This window comes from Telopea speciosissima, chromosome 4 (assembly GCF_018873765.1).
Source record: "Telopea speciosissima isolate NSW1024214 ecotype Mountain lineage chromosome 4, Tspe_v1, whole genome shotgun sequence".
NCBI classification, from domain to species: Eukaryota; Viridiplantae; Streptophyta; class Magnoliopsida; order Proteales; family Proteaceae; genus Telopea; species Telopea speciosissima.
This window is the reverse complement of record NC_057919.1, coordinates 8,317,534-8,329,872: the sequence shown is the minus strand read 5'-3', so window position 1 is coordinate 8,329,872 and position 12,339 is coordinate 8,317,534. Positions and strand designations below refer to the sequence as shown.

The following is a 12,339-nucleotide window of genomic DNA, read 5'->3' as shown; positions in this document are numbered from 1 at the left end:
CTGAACATATGCTAAGAAAAAAAAAATAAGAATACGTTTTAGGCCTAAAAATTTATTCCAAGAATGTATATTGAACACAGTCTTAATTAAAAGCCAAATGTTCTTTATGTCAATGACATAGAATGTGCCCAGACACATGGGGGTGGGCAAAATGACCACACACACACCCCCCATGGTTTTAGTGCACGGTATCAGAACAGGTATCGACAATACGTAAAATTGATTCAATACTGATATGGTATCGGCCTGGATCGGTTGTATCAGACAAAATTACCCCTAAAATTCCTTTAAAAAATGAGTTTTTTTGACTATTTTACCCCTTGACCATACTGTGCTATCGATACAGTATTAACACAGTATCGATATTGGTGACTAGCAAAACCAATATGTAACACCCGATATGAGCAATACGATACCGATACTTAGAACCATGCACCTTTTCCCCTCTGAATGGTCAACCCATGTGTCTGGGCACAGCCTATGCTACGACACAAAGTGAAGAACGTCAGCCCATTATGTTATTAAACAGGTGACGGAACAAAATAGTATTTTTCGGTGCTCATACGTTATGCAATAGCAACCGGAACATCAACAACGACCAGCCCATCTCTCAATTCTATATTTTGCACCAACCAAGTCCAAGAAAGATGATCATTACCAAAAAAACAAAAAGGTCCAAGAAAGATGATGAATTTAATATCACTTCATAGAAAGAGCACGAACCAAGGTATTTCTCTTTTCTTCCCCTCTCTACATTTATAAACTGTTTCATCCTTCCTTGCATTGCTTCAATCTTGTTTTACTTTCACAGTCCAAAAACTAGTCCCCCAAAAAAAAAAAAATTTGCAGGAGATAACGGCCAGCACAATGAGTAGCAGTGTGATATTGGAATATTTAGGGAGTTTCTTCAGAAAATGTTTCTTCCAAATACTCAAAGTGGGTCCCATTCCTAAACACGTGGCCTTCATCTTGGACGGCAACCACAAGTAAGGGTGTCAATCAATCGGGTTTATATTTTGACAAGGTTCAAATCAAAATTGAATCGAATAAAATCAACTAAAATCAAAATCGTTTTTTGCATTTGATTCAATTTTACTTTTTTCTATTTGGATTTCATTATTCAATTCAAAACCGGTTTACATACGGTTTGTAGTGTCTGTTTTGGAAAACGGATTGCAATTCTGATTTACTATGTGTTTAATTAGACTTCTTGTATACCTAATTTGAGAGTATTTACCGATAAGTATAGAATAACTAAGGCTGTGTTTGGTACGCATTCTTAGAATGCATTCCAGGTCAATTTTGCATTCTTGGGTGATAAAAATAGTTGTTTTTATCGTTTAAGAATGCGAAATCGACTTGGAAAACATTTCAAAAATGCATACCAAAGTAGCCTAAATCTTACTATCTCTTTATATACTTATACATTCAAACATTATAAAAAAACCACCTTAAAAATATAGTCCCTTAAAAACAAAAACCATTTTGTATTTGAACATGAGATGGTATAGAAAATTATTCAATCATTTCATTTTCGTTTTATGATTTCAATCCATTTATTCATTTAAAGCCGTCAATTTGGTGTCAGTACCTCCTTGGTATCACATAATTATAAAATATTCTTTATTTTGCAAACTCTGTGTCTCTTAGGTTCTTAAAGTAACATGCCCCATTCTGGTAGTTTAAGTCTAACAGTATAAATCGGATGAACACAAAATACCTGTAAAGAAACTGAACTCATTTCACCAAACGATTTGGAAGGAAGAGTTGCAGGTGGAAGCGAGTTTTGTCACTTATTGAGAATCGAGAGTTTGATGCTAGAATTGAAGAGAAAACGAGAATCTGTTGACAAGGTATCGTTGTTCTGTTGTCACTGCGTATTCTTCTTCCGAATCTGAATGGAGAGCAACTGATGCACATACTGGATGAACACCATAAGAATTTCAGAATCGCCTCGTCTCGATTAGAGTAAAATCCCTAGACTTTTCAACTGGGATCGAGTGAATTTAATAATTAACACCACCCACGTCCCTATTTTGGGGAAACAATTTGGGGAAGAAGTTGCAGGTTTTTCCAAACCCTAAACGATTTGGTCCTAAACCCCAAAACTTTTCCCTCTTTTTTCTTTCTCTCTCGCTGAAACAAAAATAACAAAGAAGGAGAGGAGGTCAATGGTTAGGGTTCAGTCATGGAAATATGGTTCGACTAAGGGTTTGAAGATAAAATTGATCACTGAGATTAGGAATTCTGAAAGAACAATAAGATTAGGATTTCATCGAATGTGCTTTCTCCTCTCCCCACAGCTTTCACATTCTTGCTTCCTCCATTTCCATCTAAACAGAGTTTCTGGATTCCAATTGTTAATCTTCCATGGTGTTCCTTACAAGGATACCTGCCACTCATAGAAGATGAGTTGCAAGGTTTCTTATCTTCATTGTAAGGGCATTTTTGTCAGTTCACCCTTCATTTGTAACGTTTTTAGTTCTACACTAACGGAATGGGGGCATGTGTTAATTTTTAAGAACCTCAAGGGGACACATAGAATTTTTCAAACTTGATGAATATTTTTATAATTATGTGATACCTTAGGGGAGATACATGAAAAAACCTTTTTTTTTTAATTTTTTGAATCGAACCAAACCGAAAAGAGAACCTACTTTACCAGAATCAAATCATTTCTCTGCGGATCTGATGAAGTCCAATTCCATTTTGACACCCTTAACCGCAGGTACACCAAGAAACATAATCTGAGTATGGAGGAGGGCTACAGAGCAGGTTACAAGGCTCTCATGTCCATCCTCAAGTACTGTTACGAGCTCGGCATCAACTGTATCTCCATCTACACCTTCAGTATCGACAATTTCAAACGTGGACCCAATGAAGTCAAGCTCGTAATGGACATTTTGCAAGAGAAGCTTCAAGCTTTACTCCAGGAAAAGACCATCCTCTGCAGCTACAGCATCAGGATTCTTATCTGTGGAGACCTCAAGCTTCTTGATGAACCTCTCCGAGTTCTTGCAAAAGAAGTCATGGCAATTACTGGTAACAACAAGAAGTTGATCTTCTGCATCTGGGTTGCCTATACTTCAACCAATGAGATAGTGCGTGCTGTTAATGGATCCTGCAGAGAGAAGAAGATTATGGAAAAAGACCCAACAGATGATGATGATGATGATGATCAGATCATGAGTAGTAGTAGTAGTAGTAGTAGTAATGTAAGTGTGGAAGATATAGAGAGGCATTTGGATCCGGTCATATGTCCTGAGCCAGATTTCTTGGTCCGCACTTCTGGGGAGACTCGGCTTAGCAATTTGTTACTTTGGCAGACTACCTACTGCTACTTGTATTCTCCGGCCGTGCTTTGGCCGGAGATCTCTTTATGGCACATGGTGTGGGCTGTCTTGAATTTCCAGCGCCTCCACCCTTATTTGGAGAATCAAAAGAAAAAGCATAAGAAGATGGAGAAAGAAGAGTAATTGCTGTAACTATAAAGTCTGAATTCTGGTCTGAAAGGTCCCAAACCTGGAAACAACTTGCAAAGGTGTGGGCTTGATGACATGAGTCTGACTGCAAATAATGGTTGTGAATTGGTTTGGACTGATCAATTCAAATTCCAGATGGTGAGTTCATGGATGGTTCAGTTTTTTTTTTTTTTTTTTCCAGGTTATTTATCTCTGGACAGTGGAAAAGTTCAGGTTAATTTGATGTTTTAACAAGGTCTCAAAGTACTATTTGACTTGTAATTTTTGAAATTAAGCCTTGTAGTACAAATGTCTGAAATCATCTGCCAAGTCAAGTGCCCCAAATTGCAATCCGTGATTACTGGGTCATCACTGAATCCAGAATGATTGGGAGAATAACAATGGATTGGGCTAATAAGTTGACTGTTGACCACATGACTTAACTGAAGCTCACAAAACAAATGTGACCCATTCAACAATTAAGCTCAAAGATCCAATTCCAACCTAGATAATGAGGAAGTTTCTTATTACTAATAAATAAAAATGCACCAATGCTGCACTAAAGACTGGGGGAGGGGGAAGGGGGGTTGGTTTATGGTTGTAGATCAGGGTTTCAAGAATCAGGATCGGATCAGCTGAGGCCAGTCCCAATTCCGATCAATCTGGCTCATCCGAACCTTGTATGGAAACTAGGGTTAAGGCATGTTTTGGCTGAAGGTTCAACAGAGACGTAAAAAAGATTACAGAAAAACTTTTATCATGGCTTGTTCAAGTCATTCTTTCTTCATCCAGAAAGTTATTGTTTGGAACCAACACCTCATCAAGAAAGAAATGTTCAAAAAATAATCTCCCTTTGTGGAATATTATAGTACATCTCATACAATCAGAGTACCACAGTCCACCATAAAGGCAAAAGTACAAGACCATGTACTAACTTCAAAGAGAAGATATGAGAAAAAAAAATTGGGATCCTTCTAATATTAGGAAACAATTTCACAGACGAAAGCATTCATGGGCAGTTGAAGACGAAGTCATCTTGTGCTCACGTGCATACCACCTCTGCCAACGCCATCGTGCTTCGGGTGAAGCGGGGAACGATGCTGCTGTTGCTGGTGCTGACCTGCATGGTGATGAGCAGTAGTAGGATGTCTAGAGCTGGTTTTGGACTCTGGCTTGGGCTTCACCTTAATGGCTTCAATCTGTTCTAATTTCTCCACAACTTCTTTCATGGATGGACGACTTCTAGGATCATTTTCAAGACAATTCAAACTCAGTTTCCCAGCTAGTAATGCACCTTTCATGGGACATTGGTCTTCCATCTGAGCATCTATTATGGTTTTTAACTTTCTTCTGTCGGATAGATTTGGCTTTGCCCACTCAATCAAATTATGCTGCCCACTAGGACGGTTCGGGTCAAGTGCTCGTAGCCCCGTTAGCATCTCAAGTAGCACCACTCCGAAACCATAAACGTCACTCTTAACATAAAGATGGCCTGCTCAATAAGCGCACATGTTTGTTTTTTGTTTAGGTCAAATGCATCTCGGCTAATTGAAAACATATCGTAACATTACAGCTTCATATTATGCAATGAAAAGTAATAGATTTCTACCAGTTCCTTATTTCTATCCATAATTTAGGTAGTTTATGCTCAATTCAGAAAGGGAAACCTAGATGGACCAGCAAAAAGCTTGACTTCCACCACTTAATTTTATTGATTGAAATAATTCCACGATTTTATTAATTGTATTATTATTAACAGCATAACACAGACTCCTTATTGGAATTAGAGTCAACTGTCAACAGCTTTTCTTGTATGTCCTGAAGAATAGCATTACTTTGAAAACTATCTTTACCTAATAGACCAAGCAATTAACCCATCTAGCCACTGCCACAGACAAAATCAAGCAGGATGAGAGAGTGATGTGCTCCATTTTCATTTCATTAACCATATGAATTAAGCATATGCCTAAGATTAAACCTTGGATAGTCTTAGAGCCAGAAAATTTGATATCATGGCCCACAAATATTTTAAACTTGGAGCTGGCTTGGTCAAGTTCTTTCAGCCTATTCCATTATGAATTTGAATTACAATAGGCTGGCCAACAGCATGTCTTATAGATTGGTTTATCAGAATATGTGGAGGAAAGCATAGCAGGACAGGGGGAAAAGAGGATCCAAAGATAGGTCATGGTATTACCTGTGGCAACATACTCAGGTGCAGCATAGCCATAGGTGCCCATAATCCGAGTTGTCACATGTGATTCACCTCCCGAGGGCCCAAGTTTCGCCAACCCAAAATCTGAAATTTTCGCATCGTAATTCTGCACAGAAAGAAAAAAAGATGGAGATCACAGTTAAAGACTGTTCTCATTCATAATTAAAATCGCCCCCACTATCCAATATAGTTAAAAAGGTTTTGAAGCACAAGGCTTTACCCCATCAAGCAGAATATTGGAGGCCTTGAAGTCTCTATAAATGACTTGCCTCTCTGGAGCGTGCAAGAAAGCCAGGCCTCGAGCAGCCCCTATTGCTATTCTAAGCCTTATACTCCAAGAAAGTGGCTGGACAGCCGAACTCCCTGCATCAGAATAGTGTAGCATTTAGTTAGCCTAATGGGATACGTTTGCTTGTAAAGGAATTCCCTGCATTTTACAGCTCCCCTGCAACCAACTTTGGATCTTTGATCAAAGAATAGTCCAAAAGCCATCCGGATTCCAGATCAATAAATAAAGATAATGTTACTCAGAAGAGAGCTAGGGATTTGGAAGGACTTCTTACTTCTGAAAAGGTGGTTCTCCAAGCTTCCTTTTTGCATGAACTCATAAACAAGTAAGAGTTCTTTATCCTCCACACAGTAACCCAGGAGCTTTACAAGGTTAGGATGAGAAAGACCGCCCAAAAAATCCACCTCTGACTGAAACAAATTCAAAGTATATCAAATAGTGAATGATAAAAGTCTCCAAAATCCAATTTCAATCTCCTCTTTGTTGCCACTGCCATGTGCCAACCAAAACTTCTAACAGATTCTTCAAACTGAATTGATGCTGTAAGATTGACATTGCCAAGAAAATATAGACAGAACAGGCTTACAAAAAATTAAAAGGAATTTGATCCCCCTTTTTGGGAAGCCATGGAACATCATCACAAGGAAAAAGACCTAAGCGCCTTAAGATCAAAACATAAGCCCTCAAAACCACTATGTTCTTTTCTTTTTTTTTAAAGAAAAAATGATAACTAAGAAGTTTAAAAGAGAAAGCTACACATCAGACCAAAAACCAAACAAAATCCCTAGGAAAAGAGAAAGAAAAAGGCCAAATAGTCACTAGTATGTTTGATTAACTAAATGCAATACATTCACAGGAATTCTAAGGTTAAATCAGGGGAACCATATGCCCATTATCTTATCATATACGTTTCCACCTCACATTCCTATTTTATTCTTTCCTATCTCTAACCCAATTAGAGGAGTCAATCTTGCACGAACCAAATATTTCTCCGTTCTAATCCAACTATAATCAAGTGCAGTTCAATGTGAGAGTACTCCCATTTTCAATCTTTTCCCCTCACACTCTCTTATGTTAAAGGGCAATTTAAGACTCAATTCTTGAAGCAAAATCCTCCAATCTGTGCCACTGCACCCACCATTGTCAACCATCTAAACGCCAAACTACTTATATATGATGATCTGAGGGGGTAATAAAGCTAAAGCAAAAGAAATAAACTTACAAAGATCAAACAAACAGGAAAGAGGAAGAAAGAATCTGAATTTTGAATCTATGAAAAAAAGTGTTAAAAATCTATATGGGAAAAAGATCCCTGAGCATTCTCTCTCCTCCTAACATTCTGGCTCGTCCGTCTCTGGCTCTCCGGTCCCCTACTGAAACTATCTCCCACCCTCCCCATTGGCTGGCTCCCCACCCCACCCCACCAGCTCAGAAATCACTCTAAAAAATTATATCATATTCATCATTTCATTGAAGGAAAGTGATTCTTAATTAATTAAAAATTAATTAGTGGCGTGGCCAGTTGCAACCATTAAATTAAAAAGATTAATCAAATCCAAATAAGTCCATCTCATCAACACGAATAAATATGCAAATCAAATTAAAATTTAAGATAAGAACATCATTTTAAATTCTAATTAGAATAGTGAATGAAATGAAAGAATCTGCAATGGAGACTAGGGCTACAGGGACAGGACTAAAGTTATAAAAATGATGAACAAATAAGGCTTACCTGCCATTCTTTTAATCCTTGCATGCTCTCTGGATTCAATTTCTTTACTGCCACTACCATTCCACTACCGATCTTCGAAGGCGTATAAGTCCTCTCATCAAGCCAACCCTTGAAGACCCTTCCAAAACCACCCTCCCCAAGCATCGAATCAGGTTTGAAGTTTCTGGTGGCAGACTTGAGCTCAGAGAAGCTGAAAACTCTTAAGTTTGGTGTGTTTGGTGTGGGCAAGATGTGACCATTGGGAAACGACTCATCCAGGCTTCCGCACGCAGAGAATCGGCTCTGATTAACGGTACTGCCCGAAAACCCACTCTCGTTGCCGCTGTTATTGGTTGATGTAACTGTTCGAGAAGACAAGAAAAGGGAATTCCTGTGAGAATCACTTAAAAAGTTCCAATTCTTCAAAAGAAAAAAAATTTGTTGAAGAACCCATTTGAGACAGAGGAATCAAAATTTCAGAAGTAAAATAGAATGCAGAGACAAAATTAACGATCGTAACTTGCTTCAAAAGATTTTGAAAGGTACAATCAAACAAGAAAACGAAATTTTTGTCCCAGCACAGTTGAGGAATCGAAAAAAGTGGGGAAACCCATCTACGAAATGAAAGTAAAAGGAGCTCAATAGTTTTTAACACCTCGAAAACACAAATAATTCATGAGCTTACAAGTAGAAGAAGGTCTGGTTGTGATTGGGCTTCGGTTATTAACCTGAGGTTGAGCTTTAGCTTGAGGAACCCAGCAATTCCCCATATCAACAACAATCTTTTTCCCCTCTGAAAGGGGTAAGAGGGAGAGAGCCACAAAGAAAGAGAGAGAGAGATAGAGAAAACAGAAAAAAGAGAGTGGGAGAAGGAAGGCAAGAAGAGGATGAACAGACAAAATAAAACGTAGATTGTCTTCTTATTGAAAGAGTCTTGGTTCTGAATTTCAATTTTTCTTATTTTTTTTTTTCAATCTACCCTTTTTTTTTTTTATTCATTAATTTTACTTCAGTAGTTCTAGTTAAGAAGATTAAAAAATAACTTTTTGAAGACTTTTCATTGGTTTTCTAGTCAACACCCATTGAACAGAGAGACGAGTCTCCTCCATCTCCTTCTACTGTTCAGGGAGACAACATCACCCATTCAACCTCTCTCACACAGAGGAGAGACTTCTTGTCAATTACCCATTTACACACACACACACACGCAGCAGTAATTCAATTTTGAAGAAAGAGTCTAAAACGCCTGACCTCTTCTTCTGCTATTTAAATTTTCAAGTCATCAGACCAGCTCCTGCCCGCTCCAATTCCCTCCAATCCCTCACATAGGAGTGGAAATGACCATTGTACTCACTGTCCAAGGTGAGGTAGGGTGATCATTTCTGCTCCTATATGAGGGATTGGAGGAACTTTGAGGGACAGCGAACGAATTAGAGGGAATTTGAGGGGCAGCGAATTAGAGGTGATAAAAATTTTGGGGACCATCTCTCTCTCTCTCTCTCTCTCTGATTGTCTAATGTTAAATTGGGTTTTGGTTTTTGGACTCAGAAGTCGTAACTCGTGATTCCTTCTGTTTATTTTTTTGGTAGAAGTCGTAAGTCGTAATCCATTTTTTTCTATTATTAATTTCTGATATAAGTGGGACCTCGCTTAAACATAATTGTGCCCCCCCGGAAACTCTCGATATCATCGTCATCGATGTACTACCAGCTTATAAGCAAGATTTTAAAACATGGAATCGGTCTGAGAGTTTTAATCCGGATAGAGACATAAACGGATCAGATACAAATCGGATGTGATCAGATTCGGATATTCTCTGTCCGAATATGAATATCTCTAAACGAATACGGATTCGAATTGAATTTGAATTTTTAATTATTCGTTTACATCTTTAACTTGTGTAACCCAGACCTTCCTCCACCCCCAATGGATACGATTAACTCTCAATCCATGTCTCTCAGTTGTTTTAGTCTCATAATTTTCATTTTCTAATTCTTTAGAACCTATTGAATCTTAAAAAACCCTCAAGATTGTTAGTTATTAAATTTTTTTATTACTAGTTGGATATCTATTCGGATCGAATACTTTTTTTTCAAATTATTCGAATAAAAATTTGGATACCTCTAAACGGATATGGATACCTCTAAACGAATACGGACGTGAATCAAATTCAGATTTTTTGAATATCCGTTTACATCCCTACATCTGGATCTGATCGGAATCGACCCAAATCGGTGCGCAAAAACCTTAGAATCAGTTTGTAAATTCAAAAATATAAAATTTCTAGGGTTTTTGGGTATGAATCAACTATATTGGATCAACGGAAATTAGGATCGATCACAGCTGATTTCAATCTAAATAAGTCGATTCCCAATTCTAATAGAAGTTGTGAAGAATGTCGGTTACAGTTCCAACAAAAATACAGCTACACACAATAAAGGGGGTACCCAATGCACAAGGCTCCCGCCACTGCGGGGTTTGGAAAAGGTCATAATGTACGCAGCCTGACCATTGCTTTTCGCAAAGAGGTTGTTTCCATACTCGAACCCATGACCACAGCCACACACAATATTTCCAATAAAACTTTTTTCTGTGTGTGTGCGTCATAAGGATGAGAATTATCCTCTTGACCAACAAAAAGAAAATAATCAATAATAATAATAATATATATATATATATATATATATATATATATATATAAAGCCATTATAGATCTAATATCCCTAATAACAATTGAAACCTCGAGCGGTGGATGACCTAATTCACCCCACCCATGACTCATCAAGCCACACGTCATAGGCTTACAACGAAAAATTTTCTGCTTCATTTCCTGTCCGGTCCATTTCCCCAAGTTCCTCTAATAGAGGGGAGTGGACCCCACCCTAACATTGTGTTCGGGCAAGGGGTAGTGTGGTTATTTTCACCTCCCCCCCCCCCCTATTAGAGGAACTTGGGAAAATGAATCAGACAAAGAAATGGAGCAGATAATGATCCGACTCACAACACTCCTAATTTGTTGGGATTTTTTTAGGGATATGTTGTGTTTACTAATCACACATGAATATTTAATTAAAAGGTTGATTACATTCTATAAATAAGGATATTTATATATAAGGAAAGTTATCTGAAAACAAAAGTTAAAAGACTTGGTCTTTTTTATTTTATTTTTTGGTAGAAGTCAAAAGACATGGTCATATTGAATTTATATGTCCATCAAATCCAATTTAAATTAATTTTAATAATAAATTGATTTGAATTTTTTGCGTCAAGAAATCGTCGAGCGGTCCTGCGAGTGTTGTCACCTGCAGGTGGACCAAGGGGTCAACAGAGAGAACCGGTGTGGTCCCGGCCTGGGGCTCTCCGATGCCAAAATTAGATTTCCTGGCGCAAATAGATGAATAGTGATTATTCAATATGAGATTCTATGTCCCCTGATGGGGTTGTGTACCTTGCCTTTTATAGTAGCGTATGGCGGTGTGGAGAGTCCCAATTTGATGGCGATTGTGCCGTTAAGTGGATAGAGGCCCTGGGTAACGGGGCTCTATCCTAATTGATCATCTCCCCGCGGGAGGGAGTGTCCTAGTGGTATCAAGATCCTTGGTGGATAGATACCCGCGTGTGGTGATAACATCCTTGGTGCTTGAATCCGTCTGGGTGACGTGACTTCTAAGCGGTGGCCTAGAGTCCTGGTGGTGACATGAGTCTGTAGTGATACGATTGGGTCATAGATGAGTAGCCCCGATGTCCGTGCATGTCACGTCTACTTCCACGATGTCGTGCCTGGGTGAGAGGCCGTGCCTGGGTGAGAGGCCGCGCCTGGGTGTGGCCGCGCCTAGGTGAGGTCGCACCTGAGTGGTGGCCGAGCCTGGGTGAGGCCACGCCTGGGTGTGGCCGCCCCTGGATGAGAGGTCGCGCCTGGATGTGGCCGTGCCTAGGTGAGGCCGCTCCTGAGTGGTGGCCACGCTGAGTGGTGGCCACGCCAGGGTGAGGCCGCGCACAGGTGTGGCCGCGCCCGGGTGAGACCGTGCTCGGGTGAGAGGCCGCGCTCGGGATGTGGCCGCGCTAGGTGAGGCCGCACCAGTGGAGGCTACGCACTCGGGTGTGGCCGCGCGGTGAGGCCGTGCCAGTCTTTGGGACCCCGGTTCGTTCCCCTTGGTTCTGGAGCGGGTCGCCCTGTGACACGTGGCGGCCACTGATTGGCCAGTGAATATTGGATGTATCATTTGCCCCCCACTCCCTTGGGATAGGATGGCCAAGAGAGTAGATGCCTTTACATAGTGAGGGGTCCGCTGCGAATAGATTTTCCTTGCGGGGCTTGCCTGTAAATCTAGTAATGAGGTAGGAGAGGTTGGGTGTTCAAACCTTTCCTCCTGCACTTTTTCATCTTTTGTTTTTTGTAGACATATGTCCTTCTCCTTCACTTTCTCTTCTTTCACTTCTCATTCCTCTTTCTTGTTTTTTGTCCTCTTTTTGGTGCCCACCATGTGTTTGTCTTTGGGTCACCTAGACTAGTATCCATTTTTGCTTGATTTTGGGTCCTTGTGTTTGCTTTGTGCTTACTTGGTGTCTTGTTTGCTGGGAGGGCTTCAGTGGTGCTTGGCTTGAGTGCCTTGCCTCTGGTGGTCTCTGTTACTTGATCGTGCCAGTGGTGTGGCCGCGTCGT

The 12,339-nt window shown here is 39.8% G+C and overlaps 2 protein-coding genes across 2 annotated transcripts; one reads left to right on the top strand and one right to left on the bottom strand.

The window, feature by feature from the left end:
- Positions 1-2,709: 2,709 nt before the first annotated feature.
- On the top strand, positions 2,710-3,476 carry LOC122658275 (dehydrodolichyl diphosphate synthase 6-like). Its single transcript, XM_043853197.1, has one exon. The coding sequence runs from the start codon at positions 2,754-2,756 to the stop codon at positions 3,474-3,476; it is 723 nt and encodes a 240-aa protein (XP_043709132.1). The 5' UTR covers positions 2,710-2,753.
- A 772-nt stretch (positions 3,477-4,248) lies between these two features.
- LOC122660355 (probable serine/threonine-protein kinase PIX13) lies at positions 4,249-8,525 on the bottom strand. The gene is made up of 6 exons (XM_043855626.1): positions 8,362-8,525; positions 7,698-8,038; positions 6,240-6,375; positions 5,897-6,039; positions 5,659-5,782; positions 4,249-4,953 (listed from the first exon to the last, which is right to left on the bottom strand). The coding sequence occupies exons 1-6, from the start codon at positions 8,444-8,446 to the stop codon at positions 4,493-4,495; spliced, it is 1,290 nt and encodes a 429-aa protein (XP_043711561.1). The 5' UTR covers positions 8,447-8,525; the 3' UTR covers positions 4,249-4,492.
- Positions 8,526-12,339: the final 3,814 nt, after the last annotated feature.

Bases quoted from the DNA above. Each gene is read 5' to 3' on its own strand.
- LOC122658275 (XM_043853197.1), top strand. From the start codon at position 2,754: ATGGAGGAGGGCTACAGAGCAGGTTACAAGGCTCTCATGTCCATCCTC.
- LOC122660355 (XM_043855626.1), bottom strand. From the start codon at position 8,446: ATGGGGAATTGCTGGGTTCCTCAAGCTAAAGCTCAACCTCAGGTTAAT. The intron at 8,039-8,361 runs GTAAGCTCATGA...CTTCTCGAACAG, and splicing joins AACCAGACCTTCTTCTACTT to TTACATCAACCAATAACAGC. The intron at 6,376-7,697 runs GTAAGCCTTATT...AATTTGTTTCAG, and splicing joins AAGGATTAAAAGAATGGCAG to TCAGAGGTGGATTTTTTGGG.